Genomic DNA, 20,173 nt, shown 5'->3' with positions numbered 1-20,173 from the left:
TCATGACTTTCATAAGGATTTATCACGAATCAGTATCATAAATGTAGTAGCCCAGGCATCTGGGGGATGCTATCTTGACAACCAGGAGCAGGTCACTTCACACTTTGTCTGTTGTGTCTTTGACACTCCCCCCCCCCCCTTTTTTTTTAATCATAGCTGAAATGGAAACTTCTAGATTCTTCCAGGGACCGAGGTAGGATCACTAGTAGCCCCTGGTACAGAGAATACTCATTAGGTGGCAGGGTGGCTTTGAGGGCTGCCCCTGTGTTAGCTTGTTTCAGAGTCAGCAAGCTGATATACTTATATCCATTATATCTGATAGCATTATATCTTATTTTATGGGTAGAGAAACTGGTACCATAGAGTGGCTCACAGTGATTTAGCAAGCAACTGGAGTGTGCCAACCAACCTACGATCTTCTTTTTTGGGAAGGTATATACGTTCATGATTTCTTTGTCTTTAGAAAACATGGCAAAATTTGTTTGTTTATTTACTGTAGAATGTTCAACTCAAAAAGTCCATCAAATGCTATATTTTCAACACAACAGTTCCCCAGAGGACAGGGGTCAGGCTGTTTCTCATTTCTCATTTCCCACAGTGCTTTGTGTGTTCAGCTGTGGTGGCATAACTGTCTGGCCTGCTGCCAGTGTATCTGCAAAGGCTGAGGCAGTGCCAGACCTCAGAACTTGACACGAGTTGAGAGCATGTAGTGGGTCTTCAACACACCTGACTAATGCCACACACGCCGTTGTGAGGTGTTTCCCACAAGGTGGCAAGTCGCCTCTCAGGGTTTTATCCACCTACATACCCAGTGGGTGGGTTGGGGCAATAGTAACTCACCTCCTTTCCAGGTGGAAAACTGCCCTAGAGAAAGAGACACTGTCTTATCCAGTGTATAATAAAGGCACTGCCCCACGTCTGGGTCCTTCCCTAGCGTATTGCTCCATCTCCATAAACAGCAGTGGGTCAAGGGAGGTGGCAGATACCACGCTAGCCTCCAGTCGGGTGGGCTGCCGGGGATCGAGGACTACCTCGTTCACCCCACGTGGTTATCTGTTGCAGGATGAATCGCACTTCCTCAAAAACATTAAGACTGCCCGCTGCCGAGCTGCTGTGCCAATCCTAAAGGTAAGCATGGTCGAGAGGAGACATAGGGCCTTAACATGACACTTGCTCAGGCACGGGGGTATGCAGGCCAAACAGATGCAGCCTTGCTGATGAGCTACGGGCGGATGCCGTGTCGACACTGGGCGTCTCTCCTTGGGCTATGTGCACGTTCATATCCTGCCACAAACCCAGTCCACATGAATTGAAGTCCGGTTGAGGGTCGCAGACTCAGATGGGAAGAGACCCTGAGTCTTCTCCTTGATTTCCTGCCAGCACAAGAAGCCTGTGACAGTGTGTCACTAAACAGCTCAGGAGAAACTGCATCTGTTGCAGTAGCAAAGCTGTCGAGGTGTGATGTGTTATCTAAGGGCAGACCCGTGCCAGGGCTGTGGGCGTCTGAGAATAACCCCAGGCAAAGCTGAGGCTGCCTGGTCAGCTGGTTGGTCCTTTTACGCTGGCCGGGGCCTGCCGTTAACTAGGCCAGCTGTGTACCTTGTCCCTTCGTGTTCCCAGGTCTGCACCCGCCCCCCCCCCTCCAACATGTGGGCTGCCGTGTGCTCTGCCTTCAGAGCAGGCAGCAGTGGGCCTGAGAGCAGGGCCAAGGCTCTCCATACGCATTCTGATGCAGTTCTGACCTTGTCTTTGTCCTGTGTTCTGTATCTCACTCCTCAGAGAGAAGCCCCCAAATGCTATTTCCCCCCAAAGGTTAGGAGGTTGGGAGTACCAGCCTAACGCTTTCTCGTGGCCACTGAGAAGCTGCTCTCAGATGACTGCTCACAGAACTGCCGCTTGGCATGGACGAAGCAACTGCGTTCTGTTTGAACAGCCTGTGTAGCCTGGGCATTTAGTGGGGCGTAGTGGGGCCTTCACTATCAGCACGTGGGAGGCCAGTGCCAGACAGAGCCACATAGTCCCAGGACACCCAGGGCCGCATAGCAACCCTGTCTTAAATACATAACAAATAAAAATAAAACCACAGCATTTACTGCTTACAAGAAGCTTTTGTTTTTATGTGAACTAAGGAAAGCAAATGCAATAAATGCTAGCCAGGTTCATTGTCTGTTTCCTACCCGTCCACAAAACTGTCCAAAAAGTAATCTCAGCTCCAGCTTTTTAAAATAACCATTAGTCAAGGTTATGCTATATGTTCCAGATCAAAAAATGTAAGTCTTTAACTTAAGTTTGACTCCATTATAAACTTTTATATATCAGTATCTGCTTCTGGACACACCTAAGTGAAATGTCATCCTAGGGTGGTGACCTCTTTAGGGGAAAACTTTAATATGCTTTCCTTAGAAAAGTATTAATACATCTTGGTACCATTGTTCCAGTATCATCAGTAAAATTAAATCTCTACCTCTGATTCTTGACAAAAGAAATTGCACAGTAGAATAATTATGTATTCAAGTTCTGATATGCTATCTTTGTTAGCAACCACTTTGGTGTTGAGTTGTTGCCTGGGTGGGTAAATGGGGCCTCACAGTGGGGTGTAAAGTAAGTGTCTACAGCCAGACTTCCAGAAGCAACATGCACATCTTTAATATCCTGGGCATATTTCAAAGTGATATTTTAAAATGACTATTAAACTGCTAGCTACTATACGGTACTTTGCATTTGCAGAGTAGGACTGAGTGAATATGGCTGCTGTTCATGACAGTGTCTTGAGCTCTTCTGAAGTACTGACTCCCCCTAGTGCTTAGTGAACCAGTGGCGGTTGGAAGGGGGGGGGGGGACTTCCCCCGTGCTGGTCTGAAGCTAGGTGCTTTTGAAATTAAATAATTGCCCTTGATTTTTCCTTCAGTATATACAGGATCTTGGGAATATATTCTTGGCCTGGGTTCAGTCCTCAATGACAGACAGACAGACAGACAGACCAATAAGCAAAGCCTTATATTTTCATAATGTAGCAAGATATTTTCAGCAAATGCCTCATGAGGCAATTAAATTTTAGCATACACTCAGATAGTAGAGGACGATCAAATCCAGAGAATTAGGGGGTTTGAGGGTTGTTTATTTGATTGACTGATTGAAACAGAATCACAGGCTGGCCTCTAACTCTGTATGTAGCTGAGAATGACCTTGTGTTCTTGATTCCCCTGCCTCCACCTTTCAAGTGCTGAGATAGGCAAGTTCCTTCCGGCTGGGTGTTTGTTTGACTTCAAACTTGCTATACAGTTGAGGCTGGCCTTGAGTTTTTTGACCCTCCAGCCTCTGCCTTCTGAGTTCTAGCATTTAGATGTATGCCACAATGCCTGTTTGTTTTGATGTAACAATTGAATGCAGGGTTGAATGTATGTACATATGTGTATTATGCCTGCATGTATGTATGTATGTAGGTAGGTATGTATATATGTAGGTATGTTAGACTAGCACCATCTGCATTACATCCTGCCTAAACATAGTTTTTATACATGGTGATGGTAGTCAGTGTTATAAGAAACTGGTCTCATTGTCTCCAGGAAAATAAGAATTCTCTCTTCCCCACAGCTCTGCTTGCCTATGCTACTAATACCAAGGAAGATGATTCTATTTTTATATATAAATGCGTAAAAATAGGCAAGATAGAAAACAAGGAGCAAAATTAAAATCTCCTCAAACCTCTTTTAGCAGTGGGACTGTTTTTCTAACAAATCAGTAATGGGGCAAGATCATCTTTAATGAGTAACCTCCATTGTCAGACACTTGGCTCTTATAGATAATTCTGAATATAAATGGACATCCATCTATAATATGTTCTTGTTAGGCTGGTTCCTACAAGCAGAACTTCTGGGTCCGTTACCTTCATGGGAGGACTCTGGAGTTCCATCTGACCAAGTGCCACCGTTCACTCTCTAAAATGGTGATAAATAATCTCCAAATGCTGATTGTCCTTCCTCTTCAGTATTTAGAGTGGGATTTTGTTTAGTTGGTTTTGTTTACACAAAATTTTTGGATGTTGAGTCGAATAGCAAAATTAATTCATTTTTAGTTTTAACTTCTATTTTGTGTGTCTGGGTGTTTTGCCTGCACGTGTGGCTCTGCATCACTCGCCTGCCTGATGCTGATGGAGGCCTTGAACCAGGTTAAGAGCTAGTGGGTTCTGGGAATCAAGCCCAGTTCCTCTGGAAGAGAGCCAGTGCTCTTAACCTCTGAGCCATCTCTCTAGCTACAAAATTAATTTTTAAGGAGAAAAGCCACCAGCATCCCACTATTTTTCCTGATGAATGTTTCTCTTTTTCTGTGAGTGTAGTTTTGTTGTTGCTTGCTTGTTTTGTCTTTGACAGAGTCTTGTGTATCCTAGGCTGGCCAGGAATGGCCTTGAACTCCTGACCCTCCTGTTTACGTCTTCGAAGCACTGGTATATGACACCAGGTCTAGTTCCCAGTTTCAGTAATTGGCTAAACGAGGAATCAGCTAAATATCTAGGGCTTTGGGTTGTTTTTTTGTTGTTGTTGTTTTTTTTTGTTTTGTTTTGTTTTGTTTTTTTTTTTTGGTTTGGTTTGGTTTGGTTTTGGTTTGGTTTCTTTTTAAATAATTAGATGATTAAGAAGTTTCAGTAGAAAACCTTGTCTTTTTCTCCCATCTTTGGATCTTTCATCTTTCCTGTCCTACAGCCATCAGATTCATTCTTTACTTCCGTAAGAAAGCCTAATTCTAAGTGTGTGGTTTCTTCTCTGCAGAGTATCCCACAGCTCCTGCTTTGTCATGTTTCTTCCTCCTTGAGACAGGGCATTGTGTAGCCCAAGCTGGTCTTTGAGACAGGGTATTGTGTAGCCCAGGCTGGTCTTTGAGACAGGGTATTGTGTAGCCCAGGCTGGTCTTTGAGACAGGGTATTGTGTAGCCCAAGCTGGTCTTTGAGACAGGGTATTGTGTAGCCCAGTCTGGTCTTTGAGACAGGGTATTGTGTAGCCCAGGCTGGTCTTTGAGACAGGGTATTGTGTAGCCCAGGCTGGTCTTTGAGACAGGGTATTGTGTAGCCCAGGCTGGTCTTTGAGACAGGGTATTGTGTAGCCCAGGCTGGTCTTTGAGACAGGGTATTGTGTAGCCCAGGCTGGTCTTTGAGACAGGGTATTGTGTAGCCCAGGCTGGTCTTTGAGACAGGGCATTGTGTAGCCCAGGCTGGTCTTTGAGACAGGGTATTGTGTAGCCCAGGCTGGTCTTTGAGACAGGGTATTGTGTAGCCCAGGCTGGTCTTTGAGACAGGGTATTGTGTAGCCCAGGCTGGTCTTTGAGACAGGGTATTGTGTAGCCCAGGCTGGTCTTTGAGACAGGGCATTGTGTAGCCCAGGCTGGTCTTTGAGACAGGGCATTGTGTAGCCCAGGCTGGTCTTTGAGACAGGGTATTGTGTAGCCCAGGCTGGTCTTTGAGACAGGGCATTGTGTAGCCCAGGCTGGTCTTTGAGATAGGGTATTGTGTAGCCCAGGCTGGTCTTTGAGACAGGGCATTGTGTAGCCCAGGTTGGTCTTTGAGACAGGGTATTGTGTAGCCAGGCTGGTCTTTGAGACAGGGCATTGTGTAGCCCAGGCTGGTCTTTGAGACAGGGTATTGTGTAGCCCAGGCTGGTCTTTGAGATAGGGCATTGTGTAGCCCAGGTTGGTCTTTGAGACAGGGCATTGTGTAGCCCAGGTTGGTCCTTGAAACAGGGTATTGTGTAGCCCAGGTTGGTCTTTGAGACAGGGTATTGTGTAGCCCAGGCTGGTCTTCCTCTTTGAGATAGGGCATTGTGTAGCCGGGCAGTGGTGGCACACGCCTGTAATCCCAGCACTTGGGAGGCAGAGGCAGGCGGATTTCTGAGTTCGAGGCCAGCCTGGTCTACAGAGTGAGTCCAGGACAGCCAGGGCTACACAGAGAAACCCTGTCTCAAAAAAAAACCAAAACCAAAACAAAACAAAAAGAGACAGGGCATTGTGTAGCCCAGACTGGTCTTGAACTCATCTTTTTGCCTCTGTCTCTTGAGTGCCAAGATCATATCCAGCTGCTCCACCCTGTCCAGCTTTGGAGTTGGCCTGCCCCATTGATGAGAGAGAAGGCAAGCAGACATTGCTACTGAAAAGCTGTGACTGGGTGGATGCACACTGGCAGCCCGCAAACTCAGTGCATTAATTATACAGCACTGAATGAGGAAGCAGGTGTGTCTGTATGCAGCTGGAGGAGGAGGATGACTAGCTCATCTTGGCAGGAAGTCTCTGTGGGGAGCAGACTGCAGTCATCTGGAGGAAGCAGCAATGATTAATAGCTACTGCTACACGGGCTTTAGCTAAAGGCCAGTATCCTCCACACCAGTACTTAGACAAGGGGACAGCTCTGCTTTTCCCTGAGCGTAACCAGGGAAGGCTTTGCCATTGGTGCATGTGGCACTGCGATCCTTGGCTTGGCCTTGCTCATGTCTACAAAGCACACTTACTCGGGACTTCATCTGTTCCCCACACCTAGTTTTATAACAACCACTGCTTTATACCTATGAATTCCCCAGACTGTGCATCCTGAAAATCATCCCATGCATTCCAAATGACCACCTCATTCTTAAACGTTGTACAAGTCTATCAAAATAGGTATCTTCTGTTCTCTTTGAAATTGGACCCAACAGAAGCTTTTACATACAACATTGCAGTGACTATCTTTTCCAGGGACACAGAAGAGGGGCAGGGTTAGAAAGGCCCCTCTGTTTCTGAGACAGGGGCTTCTCTGCCTTTCTCAGACCATGAAGAAGGGTGTCATAACCCTGGGAATGATAAGCTACAAAAAGAGGTCCCTGTATCAAGCCATCCTGGTTTCTTCTAGTTCATTACAGATTCAAAGGGAAATTATTGGAGTCTAATATTTGGGGAAAAATGGACTATTCTTCCAAGAAAAAAATTCCCCTCAATACTTAATTTTATTATGTATGCTATCTTAATACCTATACAGGAGCCTTAAAGCTCAGAATAGTATAATTTTAATAATCCATGATTATATTCTGCATTGTATTTTCATTATAGGATCTTAGTGTGTTTAATCCTTAGACCTGTAGTCAGAGTCTTCATTCTGACTGATCTTAGCCAAGGAGTGTGTGGCGTCCGAGTTGTCATAACAGAGAGCAGTAATACTGACTCAGTGTAGAAGCACCGTGTCGGCCAGGAGAGATGGCTCAGCAGTTAAGAGCACTGGGTGGTCTTGCAGAGGGCCTGGGTTCTGTTTCCGGCATCCACATTGTGGCTTCAATCTTCCCATAAAATAACTCCAGTCCTAGGAAATCCAGTGCTGGCCTCTGGCAGGCATGTACAAGTAGGCACAGAGAAAACAAAATGAAATATAAGAGCCCTGCACTATAGATCCAGGCAATAAGATTGGTACCCAGCTTGGGTGCAAACTCTGTAGCCAGTCCCACAACACCCAGAAGCTCCATTTCCAGGCATTCTAACATGCCCAGGATCATAGGATCAGAGGTAAAGAGGACACAACATCTGTCCCAAGATGCTTGGAGTTACTGGGACCAGCGAGACCCAGGCACGCAGGAACTCTGCCAGACCAGTGCCATGGGTTCCTTCCACTCTGGGCCAGTGCCCAGAGCAGACCTTAGGTGCAAACTCTGCAGCCAGTCCCACAACACCCAGAGGAAGCTCTACTCCCAGGCACTCTAACACGCTCAGGATCACAGGATCACAGGAGCTTGGTCACCAGGATCTCAGGGTCCCAGAGGCAGCTTGACTCCCAGGAGCTTGGACATACCCAGGATCCCAGAATCACAGGATTACAGAATCACAGAGACAGCTTGACTTTGAGGAGTTCTGACACAACCAGGATCACAGGAAGGACAAGCTCCAGTCAGAAATAGTGAGGGCAGGTAGCACTAGAGATAACCAGATGGTGAGAGGCAAGCATAAGAACATAAGCAACAGAAATCAAGGTTACTTGGCATCATCAAAACCCAATTCTCCCACCATAGCAAGTCCTGGATGCACCATCACACTGGAAAAGCAAGATTCAGATCTAAAATCACTTTCATGATTATGATAGAGTACTTTAAGAAGGACATAATTAACTTCCTTAATGAATTACAGGAAAACACAGGTAAACAGCTAGAAGCTCTTAAGGAGGAAGCACAAAAATCCTTTAAGAATTATAGGAAAACACAATCAAACAGGCGAAGGAAATGAACAAAACCACCCAGGATCTAAAAGAGGAACTAGAAACAATAAAGAAATCACAAAAAAATAAAACTAGAAAATCTAGGGAAGAGATCAGGAGTCATAGATGTAAGCATTACCAACAGAATACAAGAGTTAGAAGAGAGGCTCAGGTGCAGAAGATTCCATAGAAAACATTGACACAACAGTCAAAGAAAACAAACAAAAAGGACAAAAGCTCCTAACCCAAAACATCCAGGAAGTCCAGGACACAATGAGAAGACCAAACCTAAGGATAATAGGGACAGAAGAGAGTGAAGATTCCCAACTTAAAGGGCCAGTAAATAATCTTCAACAAAATTATAGAAGAAAACTTCCCTAACCTAAAGAAAGAGATGCCCATGAATATACAAGAAGCCTTCAGAATTCCAAATAGACTAGACCAGAAAAGAAATTCCTCCTGTCACAGAATCAAAATACCAAATGTACTAAACAGAATATTAAAAGCAGTAAGCGGGGAGGGGCTGGAGAGATGGCTCAGCGGTTAAGAGTACTGACTGCTCTTCCAGAGGTCCTGAGCTCAAATCCCAGAACCACATTGTGGCTCACAACCATCTGTAATGAGATCTGATGCTCTCTTCTGGTGTGTCTGAAGACAGCTACAGTGTACTTACATATCATAAGTAAATACATCTTTGGAAAAAAAAAAAAGCAGTAACAGAAAGAGATCAAGTAAAGTAAAGGCAGCCCTATCAGAATTATACCAGACTTCTCACCAGAGACCATGAAAGCTAGAAGATCCTGGGCAGATCTCATACAGACCCTCAGAGAACACAAATGCCAGCTCACACAAACACAATTCCACCTCTAACAACAAAATTAACAGGAAGTAATAATCACTTTTCCTTAATATCTCTTAATATGAAAATTAATGTTACCAACATATCTTAATTAATTGAAATGCCAAAATATGAGGAATTAGAAATTTGTTGGCTGTCATCCAGTGGTCTCTCTAATTTGGTAATTGAAGAAACAGGTCCAATATTGTACAATCCACATATACTTTCTGCTTGTTTGTATATGACAGTGTCTTGCTGAGTACCACCTAATGGTCTTGAATCATTCTTCTGTCTCAGCCTCTCTATTAGTAGGATATTTTTTTGATGTTTTTACATTATACTGTGGTTTTCAGAACAGCTTACATATTTCAAAATTATTTTTACAGCTAAAAGAAATGTAGACAATATGGGAGGTAGCTTGTAAGAGAACAACAAAGAGACTGAATGCTTTGCTTGATATTTATAATTATTGTGTCAATTTTGAAGAGGACCTTATAAGTTACTCTTTATCTGAGATGAATGCTTTTCAAAATCATAACAACCAATGAACCAGAATCTTACCCTCACCTAATGTCTGTGCCACCCTCCAAGCAGAACCATTGTTCATTGAACAGTTAGTTGATGAATGACTTCATGGATAGACCATCCTAATACACACACCATTTCTGGTTTTTGGGTTTTGTTTTGTTTTGTTTTGTTTTTTGGTTTTTTGTTTGTTTGTTTGGTTGATTGGTTGATTGGTTTTTTTGTTTTGTTTTTGTTTTTTTGTTTTTGTTTTTTGGTTTTTTGGTTTTTGAGACAGGGTATCTCTGTATAGCACTGGTTGTCCTAGAACTCACTCTGTAGATCAGACTGGTCTTGAACTCAGAAATCTGCCTGCCTCTGCCTCCCAAGTGCTGGGATTAAAGGCGTGTGACACTACTGCCCAGCCTCAAACACCATTTCTTAGATGAATGTAACCTGTTACCTGTGGGACCATAACAGGAAATCTGTATCCAAAAATTCGTGCCTAAAATTTAGTCCTTGGCACAACAGAACTGTCAGTTCTTAGCTTGGCTACTATGGAGGTAAAATCCTTTGGGGATGTGCAGGACATTGAAGTACAGCCTTATTACAATGAATTCCAATGTCTAAAAATTGTTCTTATTTTGGGTTTGTACAATAGTAAGAACCAAGATTTTAAGCTCTACTAAAAGCAAAGCAAACAAAAAGACTATCTGTTCATTTAATAACATGTCATCATTTTTATGATTATTCAACACATTTTTATAACAAAAAATTAAAAAATAAAACAAAACATTGGTGCCCTATAGCATCTCTGGAATGTGGCAGAAACATCTCTGGGTTTTCACGTCTTCCATTCACCCACGGCAGTCATTTTCACTTCCTCCTGGGAGTGCCTGCGAGCCTGCTTTAGGTTTTGATATGGGTATTTTTAATAACTTAACTCCTGACTAGGGTAGCCATTATTTGAAGATTATTGGTTCCAAACGTTATTTGGGAAGGTTCTAGAGTGACTTGTGGACCAGTTAAAACTCAATAGCTCTGAGTTTTAGTGCCCCGGGACATCACGGTTAGGAGAGGTGGGACTTGGGCACACTCACCTTCTCTTTGCTGCCGCCTGCTTCTGCACAACCTACTCATAATGTTATTTCAAGTGCTGGAGAAAACACTGACTATAAAAATGGAACTCAGTAGATGTGATGGTGCCCGTCTTTAATCCCAGGATTAAAGGGATGCAGAGGCAGACGGATCTCTGAGTCTGAGGCCAGCCTAGTCTACAGGGCTACTACAAGAGAACCAGTCTGGAAAAGCCAAAAGGGCGGGGGGGGGGGGGTGCCTCAGCTTTGGGGAATGTGATTTTATTTCCTTGGGGAAATGCTACAACCAATCAGAATAGCTCAGCAAAGCTAGTTATTGGCTCAGGTGTAGTAGGGGGCGTAAATAGAAAGTGGTAACTTCTCTGCTCTCCGGAGGACTTGAAACAACCCTGGCTCTGCTCTGAGCACCCCTGGGCTCGCACTTTAAAATCCGTGTAGCTTCTGTGCTTTGGCTAACTGAACAGCATTCTCCATGGTGCCTTATGTGTGCTAACTTGCCCTGCCTCTGCGGCTCCTGCAGAGCTGCTATACTCTGAGGAGATTTAGAAGGCCAGCTGCCCCCCATTGTCTGCCTGTGAACTGCATTACCTTCCCAGCAGCACACAGGAGTTCTTTAACACCGTCCCACTGTGGTTTTCTTAGGTGCTGTTATCCCCTTCTCAAGGAACTATCAAGAGCTAGCCCAGGGAATTCAGGAGGAAGAAGTGCTGTGACAGCAGCTAGGTGGACTGTGAGGGGCAGCTGACACCTAACTGCTTGCATCAGCAGACCGTTTGGTTTTTAGCAAGGCGTGTGTTCTTTTTTGGATAGGATACCTTGATTTAGAGACCACACAGTTCTGGAATGAGGCTTGTTTTCGCTATCTTTGGTAAAGGAACGATCTGACATGTTTAAAATTGAGAGTGTGCTGGAGCGACGGAGAAGAAAAGTGCTTGCTGCTGTTCCCAAAGGAGTGACTTTGTTTCTCAGCACCAGACTGTCAGCTCACGACTCTCTGTGACTCCCGCTGCCATGAGTCCAGTGGCCTTCGGGCATCCACTGGCATGTTCTTGTGCCCACACTCATAGAAACAAATACATAGAGTCGAGAACAGCCAGCCAGGCAGCAGTGAGAGAGCCCAGGACGTGGGAGGTGGAGCTGCTGCAGCCTTGGGGCTCTTTGCTGTTCCCGGGGTGGGGGTGGGGGGTGGGGTCATCCAGCTTCCGCCTCATTGTGGCATTTTTGATGTGTTGTATCAGGGAATCCCTCATAATAGCAGTCTCTTCCTCCCGACTCTGTGGAGAACATCTTTGGCTGTTTTGTCTTTAGATTGCCAAGAGGGTGATCCTACTGTCGGGCACTCCAGCCATGTCCCGGCCTTCAGAGCTCTACACACAGATCATTGCTGTCAAGCCAACCTTCTTCCCTCAGTTCCATGCCTTTGGACTTCGCTACTGTGCCGCCAAGCGGGTACGTCTCCATAGCCCCGCCCCCTTACCCTCACGTTGACACTTTTCTTTCTGCTTCTTGGTATGAACGAAGAAATGGGCCGGAAAACCAGGTAGTATTGTCTAGGAAAGATTCCAGCAGTTACTCCACAGATAGGAAGGGCTCTGAGTGGTACTGTCCGGGTCCAGCTCGCAGCTCCTGTGCAGGGCTCAGCGCTGGGGCCACAGAAGGAGGACCTAAGCCAGAAACAGCCCCAGAAACGGCACGGAGGCGGGCTAGGGTAAGAGCCCAGGCAGAGCCCAGAAGGCAGATGAAATAATGATCGTGTCTGGCCTGGGAGGAAGTCCTCTCTACAGATGACCATAGAGAACCTCCGAGCACACAGCAGCCAGAGTGCAAGCTGCCTTGGGCAGACGTCTCTGTGAGCTTGTGCTTGTAAGTAGTGACTCCCAGTGTGTGCCCCTGGCCCACAAACCACCGCTCTGAATATGACTCTAAACCTGCTGACTGCATAGCTCCAGTTCTTCAAGGATGGCAGAGGGTATTGCAGGCAGAAATGCTGTGCAGTCATTGTCACTGTTTATAAACCCTCGCCCATTCAGACCTTAGTAATTTGTTTTATGGTCAAAGAGCAAAAATACTGAGTCCCTGTTTGCATCAGAGACACGGATGCTTCCGAGAAATGGCAGTCTGTGAGTGAGACTCCTGCTGTGTGAAGTCACAATATTTTAAAACCAGTTTTGAAATAGAAAACCTTCAGATATTAAAAACCATTTCCATTTACTCACCAAGTTCATATAATGTAATCACAGTGCTTTGCCGGTTCGTGGCAGACTGTTTCGTCAGGTGGTTGTTGAAGTGGCTCCTCGGTTCTCCAATGTGTTTAAAAGCCATATATTTCATTATCACAGTCAGCAGCTCACTCTCCCCATGATTGGTTCCAGAGTAGCCCAGGTTCTCTAGAACTTGGCTCTGGTCTCAGCTAGACCAGCACAAACCTATGTTCTGGGCTCTTCAAACTGAAACATCAGTCACTTAAGCTGCTAGAAATGCTAGTTTCAAATGGTGGGCTGCTGTGACAGGAGTTTTGGGGTTATTTCATGCTGGCTTTCCCACATCCTTTCTGTCTAGACTGGGCTTCATGCAGTTCTTTTAAGCCTCTTTGAGCTCTCCACTCACAGTCACGGGGGTGGTGGTGGGGGCGGGGGGTGGTGGTGGTGGTGGTGGTGATAGGAAGACAGAGTAAGACAGAGTGCAGTCTGGAGCTCCTAGGCTGACAGAGTCTGTCCCCCCTTTCTCTTCAGCTCCCTTGGGGCTGGGACTACTCGGGCTCCTCCAACCTGGGCGAGCTGAAGCTGCTGCTGGAGGAGGCGATCATGCTGCGGCGGCTCAAATCGGAAGTGCTTTCCCAGCTTCCGGCCAAGCAACGCAAGATGGTGGTGGTCAACCCCGGTCGCATCAGCAGCAGGACTAGGGCGGCCCTGGATGCAGCAGCCAAAGAAATGACCAAGGACAAAACTGTGAGTGTGGATTGTGAGTGGGCGCATCCACAGTGTCCTCCCGAAAGCTGCTCTGTGTGTGTGGTGTGGAGCTCTCTGAACCTGGCTTTCTGTTACCTCTTCTGCCTTCCTAAGCAGGAAGAGCCAGCCGTGTCACTCCTCACCTGACCGAGTTTGTGTGTGTAGGGAGCCGTGAGAGTGCTGGTGTCGGCCGGGGATCGGGTTGTCGGGAGCTGGGATTGGTATTCAGAGAGTGAAAGGCTCAGAGCGGGGCTTAGATGCGGCTCTCCTGCCTTCACCTTAGAGCTGCGTCCAGGACACTCTGCTGGCTGCTTTATTCCACTCTCTTACTCCATGTCAGGCTGCCTTATAATTTTGACGAGCAAGAAAACACACAACTGTCGGGCGGTGGTGGCACATGCCTATAATCCCAGCACTCTGGGGGGAGGCAGAGGCATGCGGATTTCTGAGTTTGAGGCCAGCCTGGTCTACAGAGTGAGTTCCAGGACAGCCAGGGCTATACAGAGAAACCCTGTCTCGAAAAAAACAAAAAACAAAAACAAAAGAGAAAAAATACACAACCATTTATAATTTTTTACATCTGGGCCCTGATAGTCCCCCAAACATAGGCAGTCAAACACTGCTGCAATCCCAGTCTCTCTGATGTGACAGATCACACAAAAGTGACCAGACAAAATGAGAGATGCTTTTAGTGTGGCTTATGGAGGGAGAAGCAAGACTGGGCAGGAAAGAGGAAGCCCTGGTGGATTGTCATGCCGTATTGTGCGTGTGCTGAATTGCACGTCATACCCTGAATACCCCAGAGAAAGGGAGGGATATTCACTGTATAGTTTTCCACTGATGTGGACATAGTGGATTATGCTCTTTTGTTGATAGTAGCTTGGTTTTTCTTGTGAGACAAGGTTTTGCTTGTAGCCTAGGCTAGACTCCAACTTAAGGCCCTCCTGTCTCTTGGCGGCTAAGGTTGCAGGATTTTGCTACCATGCCTAGTTAGAACAGTAGTGCTCTTAAGTTATAATTTGGTATCACAAGGTTCTCTGGCACTGAAAATTAGCCTTGGTGGTCTTGCTCTGATTTCTACAAATAAAATTTAGTAAATAGAAACTGTATAAATGTTAAGTATTATCTTCCCTTTGTGGTTGTTGTGGGGGAGGGTGCTTTGGATTAAACCCAGGGCCTTGCTCATGCTCAAGGTGTGCTATACCACTGAGCTCACGCTGGCTTGCTTTTAGACAGGGTCGCACTGTGTAGACCTGGCTATCCTGGAACCCACAGGGATGACCTGCTTCCACCCCCTAGGTGCTTGGATTAAAGAAGCAAGCGAACCTTAACACCTGACATGGACAGCAAATATTACTGTGAACCAGGAGAATTCGGGCATGCATGGTTTTAGATCCAGCGGCACAGTTTTGTTTTGTTTTGTTTTTGCTAGAATGGTGGTTTGTCATGTGTGTGATTGGAGTAAGGCCCTGAGTGTTTCTTTCTTGTACCTGGACTGCCTTTTGAACTAGCTTGAGAGCATCTGGTATAGAAATCAAGACAGTAGAAAGAATGAGAAAGCTGGGCAGTGGTGGTGCACGCCTTTAATCCCAGCACTTGGGAGGCAGAGGCAGGTGGATTTCTGAGTTCGAGGCCAACCTGGTCTACAGAGTGAGTTCCAGCACAGTCAGGGCTATACAGAGAAACCCTGTCTCAAAAAAAAAAAAAAAAAAAAAAAGGAAAGGAAGAAAGAAGGAAAGAAGGAAGAAAATCACATTGCTGGGCTGTGCAGCCAAGAGGAAAAAGAATGAAAAGAAGCTCTGGGGACTGTAGTTAGTTCAGCGAGTTGTTTGAGCAGCTTTTAGACCTGCACTGGTGTGCATAGCTCAGTAAGTGTAGTGCATAACCTCCCATGTTATTCCTCTGAAGCCTAAGAGTTTGACTTCATACCAAACTAATATTTTATTAGTGGAATTTCAGGTAAGTCATGACAGTTAGAAATGTTGGGCATTTCATACCCTTAAGCAGCCATACAGATCCCTTCCCTTTGAGGGGATATTTTAGTGCTTCCACACGTAGGACAGGATGCTTGCTGGATGCTCATAAGGTTAGTGTCCGTTGCCTCCAGTTCTGCTTGCTGGTGACAGTCACCCTTGCCTCAGATATGATGGCTTCTCACTCCCTTTTGGAAATGGTGAATGTGAAGTCTGCGCTGTGGTAAAGTTCTTGGAGCATCCAGCTGAGAGCCAGAACCCTTCTCAGTCTGCCTGAGATCTGCTGTCCATCCCCGGACATCCTCATGGAAATGCAGTGTTTAACTTCACTCAGGACGGGGAAGCAGCAGTGGCTGGCAGTGGACTGGGTGGTCACAGGCAAAACCCCACCTGTTGCAAAAGCCCTGAGTCCGTGAGGGAGCCATGTCTGCACGGTTAGGCAGAGAAGGAGACTCGTGGCTCTGCAGGAAGTCCCCTTGGTACTGTGCGCTCAGCCCCAGGTACCTGTCAGCCTGCATCATTGTTGCTCCATCGGTCCCTTCTGGCCTGTCTGTCATGGGCTGGTTCTTTGTTCTTTCACATCTTTCCATCTAGAAGACGTCATTATAACCTTTGTGTATAAAAGTGAAAGCAGAGCAGCCATTTATTAAAATCTGTTTTAAATGAAGGCTGTTGAGGAATTGGTTATGATGGTCCTTCGTCTAAGCTGCTTTCTGATCAGCAAAAGAAGCAAGAAGATGAAACAGGTCCGTGCAGAGTCCCAGGGACAGCATCTCTTCTCCCTTGGTGATCCACTCAGATGTCCGTTGTAGAATAGAAATCTGAAAGCCCCAGTGTATCTGTTTTAATGAGTCTAGGACTCAGGATCAAAGAATGCAAGTAGTTTAAAAATCCTTTGCCCATAGTTAGAAATGACTAGAGACCCTTAATGGATACTATGATTTCTACTCGATTTGGGAAAGCTTTTCTTTTTAAAGATGAAACTATTGATTTCTCTTCCATTATAATATACTGTGGCTAAGGATGGTGGTCAGTGCTGAAGTGCTTGCTTAGCATTGGCAGGCCCCTGGGTTTGACCACCAGCATTGCAAAAACGGAAAATACAGTAGCGTCAGTAATACACTAGATGTGCGCCATGTAGAGGAAGGGGAAGCACAGCTACAGTGGCACTCAGTGAACACTGACTTCTGGGCGTGGCGCGGCGCTTAGCTTATGTGTGTTGGCTCCTGAATCCCACCCTCAGATCCAAGCCCAGATACCTGAGCTCCTGAGAAACACTGTTTCAGTTTCTGCTATTCAGTACAAGTGCAGCAGCTAGGCCAGCGCCGTGCTTCCCTTCCCCTCCTCTTCTGTGCAGTGAGACCTTCCGCATCGCACTCCTCACTTCTGAATCACTACCTAGAGTTCTTAGAATACCGCGTGGCCAGAGAAAGGACTGTTGTTATTTTTTCACCATTCTATTAAAATAACTGTCTTTGATTTCATATATTTTCGTATGTAACATTTGTATATTAAGATATTATCATGCATGTATACTGGGGCAATTACATGCTGCAGCACACAAGTGCGAGTCAATGGACACCCCTATACATGGGCATTCTATAGAAAATATATTTTATATGCCTATTTTATAACTTTCTGTATAAAAGATATTATAAAAAATAAAGTATATAAAATATAACTAGATATTAATATATAATAAGCAAATGAGTTTTTAAAGTTTATTAGATGTATTCATATTTTTTATGCATGAGTGTTTTGTGTATATGTGTGTCTGTGTATCATGTGCATACTTGATGCCCAAAGGGATCAGAAGAGGTTATCGGATGCACTGTAGCATGAGTTAGGGATGGCTGTGAGCCACGATGTGGCTGCTGGGACTGGACGTGGGGTCTCTGCATGAGCAGCGAGTGCCCAGAGTTGCCGAGCCAGCGCTCCGTCCGTGCCATCCCTCGCTATTTGATATGTATTATTTGATATGTGTGGGCGATTTGTCTGCGTGTATGCCCGTGTACTCCCTGTGCGCCTGGTGCCTGTGGAGGCGAGAAGAGGGTGGCAGAGACCTCCCTGAGACTGGAGGTACAGCTGCCTAAGAACCGCCACTTGAGTGTTGGGACTTGAACCCGGGTCCTATGGATGAGCAGCCAGTGTCCTTAACTATTGAGCCATTTCTCCAGCCTAATATATGTATTTAAAACACGAGTCGGAATTGTTAAAACAAGAATTGAAAGCTGTTACATGAATGATGTTTTGAAATGTACGGGAATAGAGTAGTTGCTAAGAAAGTCCGCGGTGTCTCCTGGGACAGCTGATTCCAGAGCACCGAGGGTGGGTTAGTAAACTCTCATTCTCCCTCCATAGAAACAGCAGCAGAAAGAAGCTCTCCTTGTCTTCTTCAACAGAACGGCAGAAGCTAAGATCCCGTGTGTCGTGTAAGTACTCGCCGAGGTTCGCCTTTTGCTACGGCGATGTTTAAAAGCAGTGATGATGGGATGGGATACGGATGGTTCAGTGAGTGCCCTGCTTGCCACACGAGCATGAGGGCCTGAGTTTGGAACTCCAGCGCCTACACAGAGAGCTACACAGAGAGCCGGGCCATGGCACAGGCCTGCAGTCCCAGCTGGCCCTGCTCGGGATCTCTAGGTTCCGAAAGAGACCTTTAGACTGAGGTTATCAGAAAGACTGAGGAAGATGCCCGATGTTGCCCTCTGGCCTCCATACATGCAGGCACACACATGAACAGCCTCACTGCAGTCGAAACTTGAGGCAGTCCTGACAATGTGCACTTTGCCTGATTGACACTCGTGTTGTATGGTGGCATAATGGAGCACACGGCCCACTCACAATGAGAGCATATTTCATGTGAGCCAGAGGTGCCACACTGGCTCTGAGACGAGACCTGTGTATAAGGAGGGGAAGTAGCTTGCTTGCTCCTTTACTCCCCTCCTCCCACCTCCCCTCCCCCACTCCCCCAGATCTCTGGCCAACCCACTGTCTCTGATTGACCCTACTGGCCCAAGTCTTATATTCTGCTGCATATCAGATGACAAGGGGACAGTCCTTTGCCCCAGTCCCTCCGGGGTCTGTGAGGTGCCTCTCTTCAGTTATTAGGTCCACAGCCGTCCATTTCCCTTAGAATTTTAAATATAACCATTAAACAAATTCTCATGTGTTAATTGGTTTGGGTTTATTTTTGTGTTGTCGGAGCTCAAACCCAGAGCCCTCTACAGAGCAGGCACACTGCATGGAACCACATCCCCGGCTTAAGTGAACTCTGTCTCACTACCTTACTAGCCTGGGCTATGCCTGACCGATGCTTCTCAAACCCCACCCCACCACCATATGTGGAGCACTTAGTGTTTCTAGACAATTTTTAAGTCAGTGTATTCCACACCTGAGTCTCTTTGTGAAATCTGGAGTCTCACTACATTGGCCCCATTAAGTGTTGATACTGAGTAAGTCTCATGCGAGTCTCTAGACCTCTGAGTCACACACATGTAAGGAGTAGAAATTAGACTGTGGATCATAAAAACCTGATCGATTACCTCTGCTCTCTGCTGCCCCCCCCCCCTTTTTTTTTTTTTTTTTTTTTTTTTTTTGCTGCTGCCCGTTTTCTTTTTAATGGGCATCCTTCAGTGAAACAGACAACTACATTATAGAAAACAAACATGTCCATTCTGGGAATCACAAGAGAAACTTGAAATAAGCAGAGCAGTTAGCTGTGTCAGGTATGGAGAGGAAAAGGTCATTAAGAAAATTGGGGCCAGAGGTTTTTATGAGCTGACCAAGTTGGGTTTGTGACCCTGTGGTTTTTCAATGCTATGGCAATAAACTTTCATTTATATCAGGCAAATTTTATGTCTCTCAGAATAATTAGATCCTGTTAATATAGTGGTTACAATTGAGATCTAATTTGATACTTTGGTCAGATGTAATTTTGTTTGGAAATAATTCTGAGATATTTATAGGGCGGCCCATTTGTGTTTGTAGCCTTGTCTATATCATTGAAATCTGTTGAGATCTGTCCTTTCCAAGAAGAGCCTTTACTCTGCCTATGAGCCCTTTCCCTGGAAAGGCTGACCACGCCTGGGGGAGGACTCTGGTGTCCCAGGAAATGAGCTGTAGTCACCTGTACTGGTCAGCTCTTCTTTGACATTGTGTGCTAATCCAAGGGGAATAGAGCTGACTGACTGACTCCTTACCCTACAGCTTCCCAGCAATGGCTCCCTCGGCCTTTAAGACCCAAGGTTTGTAGATGTCTTAGTCAGGGTTTCTATGCCTGCACAAACATCATGACCAAGAAGCAAGTTGGGTAGGAAAGGGTTTATTCAGCTTACACTGTGGAAACATTGCTGTTCATCACCAAAGGAAGTCAGGACTGGAACTCAAGCAGGTCAGGAAGCAGGAGCTGAGGCAGAGGCCATGGAGGGATGTTTCTTACTGGCTTGCTTTCCCTGGCTTGCTCAGCTTTCTTTCTTATAGAACCCAAGAGTACCCAGGAATGATACCCCCCACAGTGGGCCCTCCCACCCCTGATCACTAATTGAGAAAATGCCTTACAGCTGGACAGCTGGATTTTATGGAGGCATTTCCCCAGCTAGAGCTCCTTTCTCTGTGA

General features: G+C 45.9%; 1 protein-coding gene across 2 annotated transcripts in view; it reads left to right on the top strand.

Moving 5' to 3' along the window:
- Window positions 1–20,173, top strand: part of Smarcal1 (SWI/SNF related, matrix associated, actin dependent regulator of chromatin, subfamily a like 1) — a 51,670-nt gene that overhangs the window by 17,661 nt on the left and 13,836 nt on the right. For both annotated transcript variants that reach the window (XM_052192425.1, XM_052192426.1), the window contains exons 9-12: window positions 1,063–1,128; window positions 11,943–12,083; window positions 13,367–13,582; window positions 17,917–17,987. In XM_052192425.1, coding sequence (XP_052048385.1) covers window positions 1,063–1,128; window positions 11,943–12,083; window positions 13,367–13,582; window positions 17,917–17,987 — 494 coding nt within the window. The remainder of the gene's footprint in view (window positions 1–1,062; window positions 1,129–11,942; window positions 12,084–13,366; window positions 13,583–17,916; window positions 17,988–20,173) is intronic.

This window comes from Apodemus sylvaticus, chromosome 9, assembly GCF_947179515.1.
Source record: "Apodemus sylvaticus chromosome 9, mApoSyl1.1, whole genome shotgun sequence".
Lineage (NCBI taxonomy): Eukaryota > Metazoa > Chordata > Mammalia > Rodentia > Muridae > Apodemus > Apodemus sylvaticus.
The sequence above is the reverse complement of the archived record's forward strand: the minus strand, read 5'-3'. Positions and strand labels throughout refer to the sequence as shown.